General features: G+C 42.8%; 1 protein-coding gene across 1 annotated transcript in view; it reads right to left on the bottom strand.

The window, feature by feature from the left end:
- DCUN1D1 (defective in cullin neddylation 1 domain containing 1) overlaps window positions 1-20,746 on the bottom strand; it is a 39,317-nt gene that overhangs the window by 17,748 nt on the left and 823 nt on the right. Inside the window, exon 2 of the mRNA XM_048863093.2 lies at window positions 6,328-6,544. Coding sequence (XP_048719050.1) covers window positions 6,328-6,544 — 217 coding nt within the window. The remainder of the gene's footprint in view (window positions 1-6,327; window positions 6,545-20,746) is intronic.

Raw genomic sequence — 20,746 nt, 5'->3', positions numbered from 1 at the left:
TCATGCATCCAGATGAACAAAGTGTTTTGGTCATCGAGCACATCTTGATAACATTCCTTCCAGTATTCTTTATCTTGCACATGTATTTGCAAGGCTTCTTCAGCAGTGGCTAACCTACCTTGGAATTACTGGAACTGTATTCTTTCCATGGCTGCTCCGGCCTCCTGTATTGCCTGTGACGTGGCAGATCAGAGTCCATGACCAGAGCAGCTTCTCCCGTCTCCTCACTCAGAACATCCGATTCCCACAAATTTGCCCAATTTGATCTCTCCCTTGCATGGTCCTGCTCTTGACTCCCAGAGATTGAGGCCCCACTGTCACATGCTTCCATGATATACAGTACAGCTAGTTCTTTTCATATGCCAGTCTTGTCCAAACCAGTTCTCGCTCTTGTTTTACAGCCTTCTCTATTATTCTCTGTCATGATGCTTCCAGTTTGCCTCATAACTGTGTTGCCAGGGCTTGTAATTGACTTGATGTCTCCTCTCAGAGTCTTGATGTCTCCTCTCAGCTCCCCACAGCCCATCGACTCCTCACCCTTGCCGCTGGGCCGTGCAGCCCAATACCCCACATCTAGGTGACGGTCATATTACGGTCAACAGATCCAAGCAGAACTCTTTCTCGTAATAGGGCTGGGAGATTAAGCCAGTCTCTACCCTCAATTATGGACCAGGAGAGGTGGAAGGTTGGACATATGACCAGGGAAGAGTATAAAAATATTGCTCGGGCATGTATGAATGAAATTAGGAGGGCCAAATCGCATCTGGAGCTGCAGCTAGCGAGAGATGTTAAGAGTAACAAGAAGGGTTTCTTCAGGTATGTTGGCAACAAGAAGAAAGCCAAGGAAAGTGTGGGCCCCTTAATGAATGAGGGAGGCAACCTAGTGACGGAGGATGTGGAAAAAGCGAATGTACTCAATGCTTTTTTTGCCTCTGTCTTCACGAACAAGGTCAGCTCCCAGACTGCTGTGCTGGGTATCACAACATGGGGAATAGATGGCCAGCCCTCTGTGGAGGAAGAGGTGGTTAGGGACTATTTAGAAAAGCTGGACGTGCACAAGTCCATGGGGCCGGACGAGTTGCATCCGAGAGTGCTAAAGGAACTGGCGGCTGTGATTGCAGAACCATTGGCCATTATCTTTGAAAACTCGTGGCGAACGGGGGAAGTCCCGGATGACTGGAAAAAGGCTAATGTAGTGCCAATCTTTAAAAAAGGGAAGAAGGAGGATCCTGGGAACTACAGGCCAGTCAGCCTCACCTCAGTCCCCGGAAAAATCATGGAGCAGGTCCTCAAAGAATCAATCCTGAAGCACTTACATGAGAGGAAAGTGATCAGGAACAGTCAGCATGGATTCACCAAGGGAAGGTCATGCCTGACTAATCTAATCGCCTTCTATGATGAGATTACTGGTTCTGTGGATGAAGGGAAAGCAGTGGATGTATTGTATCTTGACTTTAGCAAAGCTTTTGACACGGTCTCCCACAGTATTCTTGTCAGCAAGTTAAAGAAGTATGGGCTGGATGAATGCACTATAAGGTGGGTAGAAAGTTGGATAGATTTTCGGGCTCAACGGGTAGTGATCAATGGCTCCATGTCTAGTTGGCAGCCGGTGTCAAGTGGAGTGCCCCAGGGGTCGGTCCTGGGGCCGGTTTTGTTCAATATCTTCATAAATGATCTGGAGGATGGTGTGAATTGCACTCTCAGCAGATTTGCGGATGATACTAAACTGGGAGGAGTGGTAGATACGCTGGAGGGCAGGGATAGGATACAGAGGGACCTAGACAAATTGGAGGATTGGGCCAAAAGAAATCTGATGAGGTTCAATAAGGATAAGTGCAGGGTCCTGCACTTAGGACAGAAGAACCCAATGCACAGCTACAGACTAGGGACCGAATGGCTAGGCAGCAGTTCTGCGGAGAAGGACCTAGGGGTGACAGTGGACGAGAAGCTGGATATGAGTCAGCAGCGTGCCCTTGTTGCCAAGAAGGCCAATGGCATTTTGGGATGTATAAGTAGGGGCACAGCGAGCAGATCGAGGGACGTGATCGTCCCCCTCTATTCGACATTGGTGAGGCCTCATCTGGAGTACTGTGTCCAGTTTTGGGCCCCACACTACAAGAAGGATGTGGATAAATTGGAGAGTCCAGTGAAGGGCAACAAAAATGATTAGGGGTCTGGAACACATGACTATGAGGAGAGGCTGAGGGAACTGGGATTGTTTAGTCTGTGGAAGAGAAGAATGAGGGGGGATTTGATAGCTGCTTTCAACTACCTGAGAGGTGGTTCCAGAGAGGATGGTTCTAGACTATTCTCAGTGGTGGAAGAGGACAAGACAAGGAGTAATGGTCTCAAGTTGCAGTGGCGGAGGTTTAGGTTGGATATTAGGAAAAACTTTTTCACTAGGAGGGTGGTGAAACGCTGGAATGTGTTGCCTAGGGAGGTGGTGGAATCTCCTTCCTTAGAAGTTTTTAAGGTCAGGCTTGACAAAGCCCTGGCTGGGATGATTTAATTGGGGATGGGTCCTGCTTTTGAGCAGGGGGTTGGACTAGATGACCTCCTGAGGTCCCTTCCAACCCTGATATTCTATGATTCTATGATCTTACAATGCTGACACTCAGCTTACTCCTCCAACCTTGTAGTTCTGTCTCTATCGTCAGGTAGACCCATGTCTTCCAGGTACACATGAAACTTTCACTGACAAACGCCCATCTATTCTCACTATGAGGAGACTATTCTTCTCTGTCTGCACCCAGACTCAATCAGTCCTCTCATTTCCTGTCCAGCCACTTCAGCAGTTACCTGGGAGGCTGAAGTGTGCCCCCTACTGAGGGAACATCTCAAGCTGCCTTCCGTGACTGGACAAGCCTTCGGTATATCAGCCAGTTGGCCACACCAGAAACACAAAACTGGATTCTTCTGAGTGCTGCTACCTCCTCCAGTTTCTTAAGTACAGAATTGTCTACGAATTTCTCTCTCCATGCATCTCCCATGCCATCCTAGAGTCAGGGTTCTCTCACATAGCTTCTATCAGAACAGTCCCTTTGAGCTATGCCTTTTTTCAGATGGTTCAGCATTATCACCTACCACATAGGTCTCTGGACTCACCATGGCCTCATTAGCAGAAGTTGGCCGAAACTTTTGGAGTCAACTATGGGCCCCCGCAGACAAGATCCTTAGGAACTCTTCTACAAGTACAGGGTCCATCACTTTGTCTAATGAGTTTGTATCAGGATGCAACTAATGTGTTGCATAAATATGCTGCCACTCTAAGGTGCACCCTCAGGGGAGAGGCTCTGTCCTAAACATGTTGTGGTACACTTCTGGGCCCAGACCCAGTTTATCCAGAATATCTTTTACTATTTTGTATGACTGTACCTGCTGTCAAACAAAGCTTAGTAGGCCGCCTGAGCTTCTCCTGAGAAGAATGGGGCTACCAAAGAGGGGCTATCTGCTGCAGTCGCTACCCTCTCAAATGTGTGCAAAAATCCCTCCAGGTCAACATCTGGGCCCAACTTTGCCAGGCCTAGTACCAGTCTGGCAGAATTCTCTTCTCCCCAAACCATTCATGTCCCGGGGTCTGCTTTTCTAGGCATTGCAGGAAATGTTCTTGCTGAGCCTGACCAGCCTCTTGCCGTTGTTGCTGCCCTTATAGTAGGTACAACAAAAGAGCATGCATCTGCTCCTATTGGGTCGCCAGCATGCGGACTATATACTCCATTGTCCCAAAAGAGAAAAAGAAAAAGACTCTTCGTCTGTTCCTCTACACTTTGCCTTAAAACGAAGTTGGTATCTCCTGCTTTTTTCAGACAGTGGGGTTCCAAATCCTTCTTCTGGAATCTCATATAAACATGTGTCCTCACCTCTAGAGCACCCCCTCGCGTCCGGACATGGCATTGCAGGGAACTTTAGCTCTTGTACCCCCTCTCTGCTGGCTACTTGCTTGTCCATGATGAGCACTTCTGACACCCCCTTAGGGTATTCTGTGGCTTGACTCTCTGGCTAAGTCAGGTAAAAATCTAGACCCCTTCTGGGGTAGTATAAAAAAGTCCGAATAAAGATTCAAACAAGACCTCAAATTAATAACCCTTCCACGCCCTCAGGCTTCACTATAGTTTCCTGGTAGTATCCTGCCTGTTAAGCCCTAGTCCAAGGCTTCTGTCAGAGATACCTGTCTCCTGTGTTACCTGTAACCTCTGCGCTTGGGCGGCCACCCAGGAGAGATTTAAATGCTGCCCAGGTGATTAGCAGAGCGCACACAGCCGGCAGCATGTATTCAGGTGCTCCTCTTCCCACGTTGCTGTCCTGCAGCTGCTCCTGGGACCCTCCTGCTGGCTGTGCAAAGTGGGGAGTGGGTGTGGGTGTGTGTGCTGATGTCAGGTGTCCTCCCCCCAAACCTCTGTATCCCATCTCTGCAGAGTGGGGGCTGGGACACGGCCTGGTTCAGGACTCAGAGCTGCTGTGGTGAACGGTGAGTGACTGAGTGCCTTTCTTAAAGAGACAGTGCTGAGATGTCTCCAGCAGTGAGCTCACACAGTGTGCGTGCGTGCGTCTCTCTCTCACACACACACACCCTCCTCCCCCCACTCCTGCCCCATGCCCATGCATCCCATCTCTGCAGAGCAGGGGAGGGAAGACAACAGGGCTCAGGACAGAGCAGGAGAGCCTTCAGCGAGTGTCTTAAAGAGACAGCACACAGCATCTCTCAGAAACTTCCCCAGCAGCCAGCACACACACACACACACACACAGTCTATATCTCACTCACCTCCCAACACACACTTATATTATTGTTGTTGTTACTTCTTGGTACTTCTGGCAGTGCACATATATTCTCTGTAATTTTATTCTTTCAAAGTGTGTTATTTTAGTGTTTTGACTGGTCTATGCACAATTTTTATTTCTCTTACACTTAGATTTAATTCTTTGGCTAGTGAGTTCTAAAATGCTTAACCTGTCCTGGCTGGAGTAATTATCCCTATGGTAACTTTTAAAAAAATATATATTATATCTAGGTTTTTTGTTTCTACTGGTGGCGCACATCTGCACATACCTCAGTGCACACAAAAAAATTCATTCTGCACTTGGATGAAAAAAATTAGAGGGAACATTGCCTGTCTCCTCTTCAGTCTCTCCACAACTGAGCTCCCTCAGTCTACTAATACAACTTAGCTCAACCTCCTCTATCCGGGAGGCAATTAGTCACCCTCCAGGTTAATGTAAACAGGCTCTAACTCTAGGAAAATGAAGGTAGTTAACTCCTCAATGCATGCTCAAGTTCTTGACTAAGATTGCCAATGTGGGTGCCACTTCCAATGATGGATTTTGAGACAACCAAATTGGTTTCCCCATAAAACTACTAAACTTGACATCAATCAGCTATAATTTTGGCCATTCACCACTTGAGCTGAATTGGATATAGTAACCTCGAAGAAAAAGACTTTGTTGCCTCATTAACAACCCCAAATCATCCAGCCTCATGTCCTCTCTCCCCCCACAGTTCATAAGAAGTCAGTAGGTGGACTAGAAGAGAGGTCCTCACATTTCAAAAGGAGGTAATAACCCTCTACTAATGTAAGCCAGCAAAGACTTCAGGATAATCGTATGTGTATTACACAATGTTTATGCAAAGAGCACACATCTTAAAACTAATAGAAAATGTAAAGATGACTATGCAAATTATATTTTTTAAACTAAAACATGAAGTTTTTTTTTATTGCAGAATCTAATCTATTGCTGCAAACCCCCTCTGCTTTTGTTCGTTATTCAGCCAAACATTCAACTGATGACATTTTCAAGTAGACCACAATGGGTGTTACCATCTCTTTCCTGCCCTCTCTGTAGTGGTCTCATAAAACTACAGGGCTGCTTTTAAAGTGACTCCCCATCCTCACTCCACCTTTTTGATTGAGTGACCAATCTATATGCGATTTTATTTGGTCAAGGATTAAGTCTGGAGTAATATGTTACCCACAAAAGAACCAATCAATCTAAAGAAGCCTGGATATCAAGGGGTCACGTGAGTAACACTACATGAAGTTCTAAGTTTAAGCCCCAATCTTGCAAAGACTTACACACATGCTTAAGTCAATAGTTCATGAAGTTAAGTATGTGTGTGTATTTGCAGTACTGGGGCTTTACATAAATGGTATCTCTGCTTTTCTAGACTGGGCTTGTATTATTAGTTATACAAAAGTTAGTGTGTACAGATCAGTTTAAATTTAAGTAGAGTAGCCCAGTTATAAACATACGATGCATGTGGAATCTACAAATTAGCGGCTGCAAATAAAATAATCTAAAAAGCATAATTGTTAGAACTCACTGCACTCACCTTTGTATCTGTTATATAGCTGTTCTAACTTCTTTCTGTCCAATGATCCTTTAACGCTCTCTCGTATATAAAGTTCAGGATTTTGGAAAAAATTGTCTGTTGCAACATCTAACTTCCAGTCATTTTGAGATAGACAACTCACTGCAGTCTTTTCACTAGATTGAGTGAAGATCATAAACTGACGAACTTTATCTTTCTGTGACGATTTCAACTTGTTCTAGGAAAGTTAGAAAAAAGACAATACTGAGACGAACACTGGTTACTGGAAAAAAATACAAGTACCTCCAAATTCCATTACAACCTTCACAATATATTAAACTCTCCCTAACAAAAATTAAAACAGTCAGACTGCAACTTATGCTCTTTATACTTAATATATACCTTGTTTTTCTTACAATCGGTTATATGAAAAGATGCTTTTTTTTAAAAAAAAATTACACGTGGACATATTTTTTAGGCAAATTATAATATATACAACTGGACAGGTATAAATAGATACTTTCCTATAAAACATTGTGGCTGCTTTCCTACGAGTGCACATCAACAACACTGTGTGCCCGTAATCTTTACTTGAAGAAGTTAGCAGTGTCCTCAGTATTCTCAACCCCTTCTGGCTGCACAATGGAAGGGTACCTCGTACTCCATGTATTCCATGTAATGGCAAAACTATCACGTATTCCATGTAATGGCAAAACTATCAACTAAATCATCACACAAACCATCCAGAAAATGTTAACATTTACAATATCATCTCGATATGCAATAAGCTGTAGTGATGATGGCATAACACGTGCACATGCAGTTCCTATTTAAAAGGCTGATCTTTTAAAACCTATCTTGCCTAGAAGATATCAAGTTCTCTGCTTAAAACAAGAGCAATTTTGAATGTTATGTGCGCCAAAGAAAGGTAACTGAAATGCATAAAATTTAAAGTCTGCTGTAATTTGGGAAACTCATATTCCTCACGCAAAAAACCCCCCACTAGATGTTGACAGACTAATCTGCAACTTCAATTCAGATAATACTAGCATTTAAAAATAGTGAAAGCTGAAAATTGAAAAATGAAACATCTTCAAACATTTATATAGTGCTTTTTGTTTTCAAAGACCTTAACAATAACTATATAATCCCCACAACAGTTCCATGAAGTAGGTATTGTCTCTATTTTATAGAAGCAGAAACAGACTAAAAAAAACTTAAGCAACTTGCCTAAACCAATACAGCGATACGGTTACAAAACTTACCCAGCAAAAAAAGACCTGCAGCAGTGAATCTCAGAACCCAGGTCAAAATGGAGCTCATGGGGCTTGGGCTAAGGGGCTAAAAATAGCAGTACAGACATTTGGGCATGGGTTGGAGCCTGAATGTCTACACTTCTATTTTTAGCCATGCAACATAAGCCCTGCCAGCTTAAGTTGGCACGGGCTCGGAGACTTGCTGTAGTGGTTTTGTTTTTTGGGTGTTTGGTTTTTTTTACACTGTGTAGACATACCAGGGTCAGTGTGAAAGGTTTAAAAAGGTTTCAGAGTAGCAGCCGTGTTAGTGTGCATCTGCAAAACGAACAGGAGTACTTGTGGCACCTTAGAGACTAACAAATTTATTAGAGAATAAGCTTTCGTGGGCTACAGCCCACTTCATCGGATGCAAAGAATGGAACATATAGTAAAACGATATATACAGACACACACACACAAACACGTACAGAGAAGGTGGAAGTTGCCATACAAACTGTAAGAGGCTAATTAATTAAGATGAGCTATTATGAGCAGAAGAAAAAACACTTTTGTAGTGATAATCAAGATGGCCCATTTAGACAGTTGACAAGAAGGCGTGAGGATACTTAACATAGGGAAACAGATTCAATGTGTGTCTTCTACTGAGAGGCCAAAGAGGTTGAAGTGTTCTCCTGCTGGTTTTTGAATGTTATGGATTCCTGATGTCAGATTTGTGTCCATTTATTCTTTTGCGTAGAGATTGTCCCGTTTGGATAATGTACATGGCAGAGGGGCATTGCTGGCACAAGATGGCATATATCACATTGGTAGATGTGCAGGTGAACAAGCCCCTGATGGCGTGGCTAATGTGATTAGGTCCTATGATGGTGTCACTTGAATAAACATGTGGACAGAGTTGGCATCGGGCTTTGTTGCAAGGATAGGTTCCTGGGTTAGTGTTTTTGTTGTGTGGTTGCTGGAGAGTATTTGCTTCAGGTTGGGGGGCTGTCTGTAAGCGAAGACTGGTCTGTCTCCCAAGATCTGTGAGAGTGAGGGATCATTTTTCAGGATAGGTTGTAGATCTTTGAGGATGCGCTGGAAAGGTTTTAGTTGGGGGCTGAAGTGACAGCTAGTGGCATTCTGTTATTTTCTTTCTTGGGCCTGTCCTATAGTAGGTAACTTCTGGGTACTCTTCTGGCTCTGTCAATCTGTTTTTTCACTTCAGCAGGTGGGTATTGTAGTTTTAAGAATGCTTGATAGAGATCTTATAGGTGTTCGTCTGAGGGACTGGAGTAAATGCGGTTGTATCTTAGAGCTTGGCTGTAGACAATGGATCGTGTTGTGTGTCCTGGATGGAAGCTGGAGGCATGTAGGTAAGTATAGAGGTCAGCAGGTTTCCAGTATAGGGTGGTGTTTATGTAACCATCGCTTATTAGCACAGTAGTGTCCAGGAAATGGACCACTTGTGTGGATTGGTCTAGGCTGAGGTTGATGGTGAAATGGAAATTATTGAAATCACGGTGGAATTCCTCAAGGGCTTCTTTTCCATGGGTCCAGATGATGAAGATGTCATCAGTGTAGTGCAAGTAGAGTAGGGGCATGAGGGGATGAGAGCTAAAGAAGTGTTGTTCTAAGTCAGCCATAAAAATGTTGGCATACTGTGGGGCCATGTGGGTACCCATAGCAGTGCTGCTGACTTGAAGGTATATATTGTCCCCAAATGTGAAATAGTGGGTGAGGACAAAGTCACAAAGGTCAGCCACCAGGTTTGCTGTGACCTTATCAGAGATACTGTTCCCAATAGCTTGTAGTCCATCTTTGTGTGGAATGTTGGTGTAGAGGGCTTCTACATCCATAGTGGCTAGGATGGTGTTTTCTGGAAGATCACCGATGGATTGTAGTTTCCTCAGGGAGTCAGTGGTGTCTCGACGATAGCTAGGAGTGCTGGTAGCATAGGGCCTGAGGAGGGAGTCTACATAGCCAGACAATCCTGCTGTCAGGGTGCCAATGCTTGAGATGATGTGGTGTCCAGGATTTCCAGGTTTATGGATCTTGGGTAGCAAACAGAATACCCCTGCTTGGGGTTCTAGGCATGTGTCTGCACAGATCTGTTCCTATGCTTTTTCAAGGATTTTCTTGAGCAGATAGTGTAGTTTCTTTTGGTAATCCTCAGTGGGATCAGAGGATAATGGCCTGTAGAATGTGGAGTTAGAGAGCTGCCTAGCAGCCTCTTGTTCATATTCCAACTTATTCATGACTATGACAGCACCTCCTTTGTCAGCTTTAACTTCGGTTTGAACAGAGACTGGGAGTGGCTGGATCATTGCATTTATTTCCCCATATTAAGTATCCTCACACTTTCTTGTCATCTATCTAAATGGGCCATCTTGATCATCACTACAGAAGTTTTTTTTCTCCTGCTGATAATAGCTCATCTTAATTAATTAGCCTCTCACAGTTTGTATGGCAACTTCCACCTTCTCTGTATGTGTTTTTTATCTTCTTACTATATGTTTCATTCTATGCATCCGATGAAGTGGGCTGTAGCCCACAAAAGCTTATGCTCTAATAAATTTGTTGGTCTCTAAGGTGCCACAAGTACTCCTGTTCACTTTTTAAAAGTATTTCGAGAACCTGAGTTTCAAGAGACTTCTTTTAAAATGCTCAAGAGAGAGGCTACGGAACCCTATAGCCTTTCCTGTATTTAACTAGAGACAGATAGAGTACTTGCTACCCCAATTCAGGTTAGCTAACATGCCTCTACCACAACTTGAAGGGAACATTCTAGTAACATGAAGTCAGTTAAACAAAAGTCTATCTGCTATCATTGTTGAAATAAAAAAAAGACAATGAAAAGTGAAACAAATGAATAGACTGAATGTTCTAATAAATTCTATCAGCCTCTGGATAAGGAGAAAAGTACAAACTCAGATCTTTGCAGACCATTCCCTTTGATCAAAAATTTATGTGATGAGCATGATCTAAGAACCTAGATAGATGTTTATGCCTAACACTGACCATTCTGAAACAAATCTCTTGTGGACTGTTTGACACCTCTATTCTAGACAATTCACCTATTCGCCCCAATTCTTGACACCCCTATTCACCCCAATTCTTGACACCCCTATTCAAGTTTCATGTGGCGCCAAGAACCCTGTTCTTCAGCTTGCAACTTCCTCTGAAATGAAAGGCAATCTAGCCTAGAGGGAGCCACTAAGGAGGAAACTCATGCCTGACCACACAGATGCCTGTGCAAACTGCCACTGCTTGGGAGGAGCAGGAGGGCACAGGTAACACCACAAAGCCTGGTACAGAGAAGTTCTTTTCTAGCCTCGCCTTCCTTTTCTCTATCCATCTCTCTCAGACCTTAGCATTGGGCTCAGGGACATGGCATCTTCTCCACTTCACTCCCTAGTACCTCCTGCCTCCAAAGAACAGGATGAAGAAGAGGATTTCCTAAAAGAGGGTAGGAAAAGAGAGAAATTCCCCCAGAGGAAAGGGGGAAGAATGAAAAAAAGTCTTATTTATGAATTCTAAGTGAACACATTTTCTTTAAACACAGTATTTAACTTCACTAATGAGACACATTATGCAATTGCACAAGACTGCAAAATTTGCTTATCAGTGAATTTTTGCTCCTGCTCCCAACAAAAAATTAGTTTGACACCCCCGGTCTAGTTGGACAGAGTCTCTGACAGTGGCCAATACTATACTGCTTCAGAGAAAGATATAAAAGCTCCATAATACATTTAATTGGGCAATATTCTCTAATTATGCCTCTTCTCTGGCCCCTTGACATGATCAGCCTCACCAATCCTTATATAACAAAGCTGCTAAGATCAATTTGCCCATTCTGACCATGTCACTGCTCTCCCTTTGAATCCCTCCAACCGCTCTCTACTTTCAACCACATCAAATTCAAACTTCTTATCCTCACTAGGTTTTGACTTCCAAATATGGCCACAGTCTTGAAAGGCTTTGAAGGTGAGGACAATAGGAAGGCACACAAATTCTGGCAAGTTAAGCATAAAAGTATAAGAATGCAAACCAAGAAAGAAGTTGAGAAGTAACATGCTAAAGACGCAAAAGCTGACAGTAAGAATTTTTTTTAGTACTTAAGAAGCAGGAAGCTTTCCAAACAGGCAGTGGGGCCATTAGACAACTAAGGAAGCACTCAAGGAAAACAAGGACATTGCAGAGAAGCTAAATGAATTTTTTGCATTGGTCTTCACTGCAGAGGATGTGGGGGAGATATCCACATCAGACCTATTCTTTTAAGGCAACAAATCTGAAGTACACACATGAACAGGTTAGTAGAAGAGGTTTTAGAACAAATTGATAAATTAAACTGTAATAAGTTACCATGATCAGATGGTATTCACACAAGAGTTCTGAAGGAACTCAAATACGAAACTGAAGAACTACTAACTGTATCAGAGAGGTAGCAGTGTTAGTCTGGATCTGTAAAAGCGGCAGAGTCCTGTGGCACCTTATAAACTAATAGACATATTGGAGCATGAGCTTTCGTGGGTGAATACATCCAATATGCCACAGGACTCTCTGCCACTTTTACTAACTGTAGTATAACATAACCGATCACTGAAACAAGCCTCTGTACCAGATGACTGGAAAGTAATTCCAATTTTTAAAAAGGGCTCCAAAGGTGACCCTGATAATTACAAGCCAGTGAGCTTAACTTCAGTACTGGGGAAATTGGTAGAAACTATAGTAAAAAGCAGAATTATCAGACACAGATGTATACAATTGTTGGGGGAAGAGTCAACATTGCTTTTGTAAAGGGAAGTCATGCCTCACCGATCTATTAACATTCTTTGAGGGTGCTAACACACATGTGGATAAGGGTAATCCAGTCAAGATAGCATACTTGGATTTTCCAAAAGCCTTTGATAAGGTCCCATACCAAAGACTTTTAAGGAAACTAAATAGTCATGGGATAACAAGGAAGGTCCTCTAATGGATCAGTAACCGGTTAAAATATAGGAAACGAAGGGTAAAAATAAATGGTCAGTTTTCATAATGAAGAGAGCTAAGCAGCAGGGGCCCCAAGGATCTGTACGGGACCTGTGCTGTTCAACATTCATTAATGATCTGGAGAAGGGAGTGAACAGTGAAGTGGCAAAGTTTCCAGGCAATACAAAATTATTCAAGATAGTTAAATCCAAAGCTGACTGCAAAGAGTTAAAGGGGGATATTATAAAACTGGGTCACCAGGCAACAAAATGGCTGATGAAATTCAACATTGAGAAGTACAAAATAATGCACATTAAGAAAAAATAATCCAAACTACAATGGTAATTAGCCATTACCATTCAAGAAAGATCTTGGAATCATTGTGGATAGCTCTGGAAACTCCAGCTCAATGCGCAGCAGCAGTCAAAAAGGCTGGCAATAATATTTGCAAACTCATGGAAGATAGCAGAGGTCCTGGAAGACTGGAGAAGGGCTAACATAGTGCCCATCTTTGAAAAGGAGGAGCCAGGGAATTACAGACCAGTCAGCCTGACCTCGATATCTGGGAAGCTACTAGAGCAATGTATAAAACATCCAATTTACAAGTACCTGGAGCATGAAAGGGTAATCACTAGCAGCCAGCATGGATTTACTAAGGACAAATCATGCCAAACTAGCTTGATTTCCTTCTTTGACAAGGTATCTGGTTTGGTGGATATGAGGAATGCAGTGGACAGAATATACCTGGACTTCAGCAAGGCTTTTGACACAGTCCCATAGGATATTCTATTAAGTAAGCTGGAGAAATGTGGGCTCTGCGGAACTACCATTAAGTGGATATACAATTGGTTAAACAAGTGCAATCAAAAAAGTAACTATTAATGGAATGACAGGTTTCAGAGTAACAGCCGTGTTAGTCTGTATTCGCAAAAAGAAAAGGAGTCCTTGTGGCACCTTAGAGACTAACCAATTTATTTGAGCATAAGCTTTCGTGAGCTACAGCTCACTTCATCGGATGCAGTGATGTGATGAAGTGAGCTGTAGCTCACGAAAGCTTATGCTCAAATAAATTGGTTAGTCTCTAAGGTGCCACAAGGACTCCTTTTCTTTTTATTAATGGAATGATGTCAGATTGGAGGGAGGTCTCAACTGGGGTTCCACAGGGACCTGTTCTGGGTCCAGTGTTATTTAGCATCTTTATTAAAGATCTGGATGTAAGAATAAAGAGCATACTAATCAAATCTGCAGATAGCACAAAGCTAGGGATGTTTGCCAATACTTTGGAGGCTAAAGCTAAAATTCAAAGGGATTTTGATAAATTGGAGAACTGGGCGACAGACAACAAAATGAAATTCAACAAAAACAAATGTAAGGTGCTACACGTAGGGAAGAAAAACTAAATGCACAAATACAGCATGGGGGATAACTGGCTTGACAGCAGTGATGCTGGGAAGGATCTGTGAGTTGTGGTGCATCACAACCTCAACAAGAGTCAACAATGTGATGCTGTTGGGAAAAAAAAAAAGCAAATGCAATTTTAGGTTGCATTAACAACACAAATCATGGGAGATGATAGTACCTCTCTACTCGGCCTCAGCTGGAGTACAGTCTCCAATTTTGAAAGGATGTAGAGAAACTGGAAAGGATCCAGACGCAAGGTGACAAAGATGATCAAAGGGATGGAATGCAAGCCATATGAACAAAGGCTGAAGGAGCTGGGTAAGTTTAGTTTGGAAAAGAGGAGATTAAGGGGGGACATGATAGCAGTCTTCAAATACTTGAAAGGCTGCCATAAAAAAAGATGGAGAAAAGTTGTTCTCTCTTGCCACAAGAGGGCAGGACAAGAGGCAATGAGTACAAACTACAGCATAGCAGATTTAGATTAAATCTCAGGAAAAAATTCTTAACAGTAGGACAATGAAACAGACTGCCTAGGGAGGCTGTGGAAGCTCCTTCACTGGAAGTTTTCAAAAAGAGGCTGGACAGCCATCTGTCTTGGACAGTTTAAATACGACAAATCCTGCATCTTGCCAGGGAGTTAGACTAGATGTCTCTTGCGGTCTCTTCTAACTCTATGGTTCTAAGATTAGGGCTGCTCATCTTAGAAAAGAGACAATTAAGGGAGATATGACAGAAGCCTATAAAATCAAAAATGCTGTGGAAAAAGTGAATAGAGAAGTGTTATTTAACTTTTCCCACAATACAAAAGGTCACCTGATTAAATTAACAGACAGCAGGTTTAATACAAACAAGAGAAAGTACTTTTTTTACACATCATTCAATTAACCTGTGGAATTCATTGCCATGGTATGCTGTGATGGCAAAAAGTATAACTAAGTTCAAAAAACTAGATAAGTTCATGTAGGATAGGTCCATCAATGGCTATTAGCCAAGATGGTCAGGGATGTAACCCCATGCTCAGGGTGACCCTAAATCTCTGAGTTCCAGAAGCCAAGAGGGGAAGACAGGGGTGGATCTATCCAAAACTGTCCTGTGCTGTACGTGTCCCCCAAAGCTCTGGTACTGGCCACTGTCAGAGAAAGGATACTGGGCTAGATGGACCATTGGTCTGACCCTGTATGGCAGTTCTTATCTTCATCCTTTATCAACTCATTTCTTGTCATGTGACTCCACTTCCCTCTCCTTCCTCCCCCACACTGAAACAAAGCACACAGATCATGTCTTCTTGCATGTTTATATAGCTCTTTGAACGATGGAAACTTAGATCTTAGTTGTTGCTTTTGGGGAACTATGGCAATACAAATAATTTTTTAAAAATAGTTCCCACAGCCACCAACTCACCATCACCCTCGTATATCGGACTTAAACATTTGCCAAACACATAATAGCTAGATCACTAAATAAAGATGGGGGCCCTGCTGTCCAAGATTAACATCCATGTGAGAAGTCAACACCCCTCCTTCCATGCTGCTTAGAAACGGAAGCATGGACTTCTTTCCAGTACGCTGCCCCTGGAACTTCCCCAGAGGTTGTGTGTAGTCTCCAGCTATTTGGCATCTGATCAATTTGAAGAATCCCCACCCCAAATCCCTCTGGCTTCCAGAAGGTAGAGTATTTGTTCGATTACCATCTCCACCAAACCAATATTCTGGCCCATGTGTGATGGGAGTCTCTGCTATTCTACTCTTCCGAGTGTCACATTTTGGATGCCTACCTCTTCTTGTCAGTTTCACAACTACCCATAGGGGTCCCAATAGCAGCAATGAACACTCATAAAACTCCAGCCAGTTGTCAATCTGCAGTTTAGAAAAGCTCATAGCAACCGAGGCACTGGAACTTATTTAGAGGTTACATCTTTAACTATAATATTTGTATACCTTTATTAGGCCTCTTAAATTAGGGTCTAAAAAACTCACATAGATGCGGTGCATAGGAATCTTTTCCAAGTAAGGAGCATCAACTTCTGCAGAATCTTGGCTTGCATTTTAGAAAAAGATCAGTTCTTATATTAAGGATACATAAACTGCCTGTAAACCCTACAGAGTAATCTGCATGCAGGAGAGGCCCTTACACTCATATAAAACTCCAGTCAGTGACTTCACGTCAAACGCTGAATAACCTGAAGGCACTGTATGCAGACATTAGCGTCTGCAGGTATGATCACCTTTCAGCTCTGGGGTTCTGATTTGTGAAGTGTTCATGTGCACATTAATGGGAGTATTCTTATGGTCATAAGAGCATTTCTTCACTTTTCTTTAGAATCAAAAGCATTCAGGGTTGTGCTACAGCCATCAAAAGAATGCATCAGACACTTGCAAATAACCATAAGTGTTCTTGTTTGTGTTTATTAATATATACAACTGGTAAAACATAAAAAGCAAAATCTGATCAAGGTGTATTTATTCTTCATATTTGTTGAGAGCATAAAAACTAATCACAGAAGTATTTATTACCACAACAAGCTATACATTTACTGAGGGATAATTTATGCATCTAGTGCCATGGCATATGGGTGCATGGCAAATCAAAAACAAATGCAAAGTCCAAGTTGAAGGGTAGCACTACCAAAAATCAATCCCCACAGCATTTTCTGTATATAGTCATATCTTGCTAGTCAATAATAATAATCATATCCTGATAACCTCCTTCTCTTCTCAGGTGTTTGGGGAAAGGAAGATAAAAGGAAGAGAGCAAGGACACATTTTCTTTTCTTTTTTTTAAATTGTATTTTAAGCTGAAATAAGATCCACTCATTTTCAAGTCAGCAACACAAAAATTAAACATTCACAAGGTCCAGCAACATAAACCACTCAAAGAAAGGGTGCGAACACCAGCAGGGTTATCTTGAAGTTTGCTGACATTCCTTGATTTGTTTTACAAATTTAAGGTTATTTCAATTAATGTGTGTGTGTAATTGAATAATCTTTCATTGTAATTTATACAATTCTTACCTAGCTAACCAAGAGAATGTAATAGCTCTGAGAGTCACTGAGGTAATTCCGATTTAGGGCACGTCTTCACTAGCAACGTTAAAGCACTGCTGCGGCAGTGCTTTAATGGGGCTGTTTAGTCACGGCACAGCGCTGGGAGAGAGCTCTCTCAGCGCTGTAAAAAAAACAAACAAACGAAAACAAACAAACAACCAGCTGTAGCACTGTCTACAATGCCACATTACAGCACCGAAACTTGCAGCACTCAGGGTGGTGTTTTTTCATACCCCTGAGCGAGAAAGTTGCAGCGCTGTGAAGTGCCAGTGTAGACAAGCCCTTAATCTGGCAGGCAGAGTAAGTGCTGAATTCAGGCCTTTTTCACTTCTGCCCTAAAAGCAGGTGCACAACAACATTATAATATTTGCACCCATAATTCTGGTCCAGCCTAGAAGCATCTATACAGCCCCTATATAGCTGCTTCCATAGGACACACTTCCACACCGCAAGAATGTGGTCAGAGAATCAAGGGCTACACATTAAATCACACAATGCTCTGACAGTAGCCCCTATTCCTGAACAATCTTAAGATAGTTCTGGTGAAAAGAAACTACATAAACATGAATCCAATGGGCTCTTTGGAAAGCTGGGAAAGGACACAAAGTTGTATATCCTTTGGCCATCTCTTTTTAAAGATGCAGATGAAGTGGCCTGAATTGATCCTAAATGCAGTCGCTCAATCTACAAATGTTACTTTAGGAAAATGAGCTGGTTTTGAATTTGATGTGCAAACAAACTATTTTAAACACAAATATTCACCACATAGGTACCAAATAGCTGTATGAAACAATCATCTTACAACGTACAGGGTGATATTAAACTATAAAATGATGCCATGAGCTGAAACAAGATAGTACAGAAGATAATGTCAAACACTAAGAATTTCAAGTTGTACAAGAATTTCCGTTTCTTGTTACTGCAAGAAGTTTGTCATAAGCAACTGCATATTTACCATTTTATCACAAGAGAAGTTTTTCTTAGAGAACATGTGCAGATACACAAGACAGTAAACAAAGTAAATTGCTGAATAAAGATTATAAAATTAGTCTGTAGGCTTCAGTGCTGCAAATACTTAGGCATGTAATTAACTTTAGTATTGTGAACAGCCCATTGATTTAAAAACAAGCGCATGCGTAAGTGTTTGCAGAATCGAAGCCTTTGTACCCAAGTAGTATAACAAGAAATCCTAACCATTTCATAATGAGGATGTGTTTTTACTTTGAAGTTCATGGTGACATAAACAAACCATTGGAACTTAATTGTAGAATCAAACAAGTTGGAAAAGACCTATTTGTAGAGTGCCTAACACAACAAGGCCATGGTCCATGACTGAGGTGCCCAGGTATTACTAGAATACAAATTAATACAATAATAAACCTATTAGATTACCCAGTCCATCTTGTCAATACAGCACTGTTCCATACAGAATGTTTTCTAGTCTTCTGTTCAGTGTAGTTTCAAAAGACCAAAGTAAATAGGCATCCGCCACTTCCCCCAGGAGACTATTCACAGCATAATACATCTCATTGCCCCTCTCTTGTATTTAAATTGTACGAATGCTTGATTAAATTACAATTTCTAATCATAAAGCCGGGTGTTGATATATGCTTACACAGCCAACACATCTGATGTGTGGTTATATGGCATATCCAGGTTGTGTTGTGAGGCATGAGGCCTAAAGCCAAGTGCCTTCAAAAACCTAAGCAGTACAGGTATCTAGTTTAACTGTACTTCCTGAGGCCTTAACAAGATGCTTTTTATAAAATGAAAAGGAGTACTTGTGGCACCTTAGAGACTAACCAATTTATTTGAGCACAAGCTTTCGTGAGCTACAGCTCACTTCATCGGATGTTGCACAACACTGCTGAGGTAACAATTAGCTAGCGCAGTGGCTTTCAACTGAGTGGCTGACTATGTCTGAAGGATCAGCAAAAGATTGTCATTACCACAAAACAGTAGTTTTCAACCTGTTGTCCGCAGACCCCTAGGGGTTCGTAGACTATGTCTAAGTTTTCAAAGCAGTCTGCACTTCCATTTTAAAAATTTTAAGGGTCCACAAATGAAAGTGGTTGAAAACCATTGACCAAGTGAGTTCCAAAAAGCATGTTGTTATACTAAGACTCGTGAACAACCTCACCACCCTTCAGCAGTAAGATCTCTCTTAAAAAACCTGTTTCACACAAAAAGAAACTTCATCCAACGGCTCAGTATAAGGTTTCAATTTTTATTAAGGATTTCTAATGACAACAAAAAAGTGAAGTGCAAGAGGTCTAAATGCCACACCAACAATCTATGTCCTGGAATACCACAGGGTTTTACACAAGTCTATGTCGGTGTGATTTTTTTTTTAAAATGATAGTTATGCTAGTACAATCCCTAGTGTGGATGCAGTTATAGCACTGTAAAGGTGCCTTATACCTTTATAGCTTATTCCCCTTCCCACATATTTATAACAATAAATCTACGTCCTTACTAGGAGCAGTGTACCACTTTAACTATGCCAATATTGTTAAAGTGGTACAACTTTTGTGTGAAGATGAGGCCTTAGAAAAAAGTATGACACTAAAACATGTTCACTTGGGTACACAAAAATGTGTGTGAGAGACAGTCAATATCAAGATACTCTCATATTTAAAAAAATAATAATTAAAACAGCACACTGTATATCAGAAATCATTAGCTATTACCAAAATAAATCAGATTAAAAAGTGTGAATGGATAGAACGTCCTTCGTGATGCTGATGTGAAAGGGATCAATCCCCAATCTATGAAGTAAATGCCCACAAATTCTCCAGGAAGGCTCCAGTTTGATGAACCTCAAAAACCTCCATATCATCAGTGAAGTTGCTTTGCTACAATGGGCATTGAGCCCCAGGAAAGCATCCCCATTAGCTCCTCATGTATGCTGGGATCTGAATCCACCCAATCCAACAAGGACACAAAAAACTGAACCTCCCTAAAATGCCCATGAAGCTAGTAATCCCTGACCCTCTACACAAAGGGACCTGAATACACCCCAAAAAGTACAGGGATTCCCCCCCACCCCACCCCGGACTCCTTCCTAAGGAGCGGCCTGGAATACTCCCTACCAAACCCTCCCTGAGATGCTGGGTCCCAAAGTCCCCCCAGGAACTCACAGACCCCCTCCCCTAGCCCTGAGGTGCAGTTCCTGCTCCCTCCCCACAGAGCCTAGTTACCGCTTCCCCACAGCACAGAAGTGAAGGGTCCTGAGCCACCCTCCCCACAAAGGAACCAGTGAGCCCCACAGCACCCTCCCCTGCATATGCCATTCCAGGGGACCAGTGTGCCTCCCCCCCACACCAGCCCCTGAACTGAAGGGTATCTGAGCCCCCCCACACCCACCAGCTCCTGAGCTGAAGGGGGTCTGAGCGCCCCCCCCCACCCCAGCTCCTGAGCTGAAGGGGGTCTGAGCGCCCCCCCCCACCCCAGCTCCTGAGCTGAAGGGGGTCTGAGCGCCCCCCCCCACCCCAGCTCCTGAGCTGAAGGGGGTCTGAGCGCCCCCCCCACACCCCAGCTCCTGAGCTGAAGGGGGTCTGAGCCCCCCCCACACACACACACCAGCTCCTGAGCTGAAGGGGGTCTGAGTCCCCCACACACACACACACACCCCAGCTCCTGAGCTGAAGGGGGTCTGAGCCCCCCCCCCCACACACACACACCAGCTCCTGAGCTGAAGGGGGTCTGAGCCCCCCCCACACACACACACACCAGCTCCTGAGCTGAAGGGGGTCTGAGCCCCCTCCCCCCCACACACCCACCAGCTCC

Source organism: Caretta caretta, chromosome 9 (assembly GCF_965140235.1).
Source record: "Caretta caretta isolate rCarCar2 chromosome 9, rCarCar1.hap1, whole genome shotgun sequence".
Lineage (NCBI taxonomy): Eukaryota > Metazoa > Chordata > Testudines > Cheloniidae > Caretta > Caretta caretta.
Note: the sequence above shows the minus strand (reverse complement) of the source record. Positions and strands in the feature narration are given on the sequence as shown.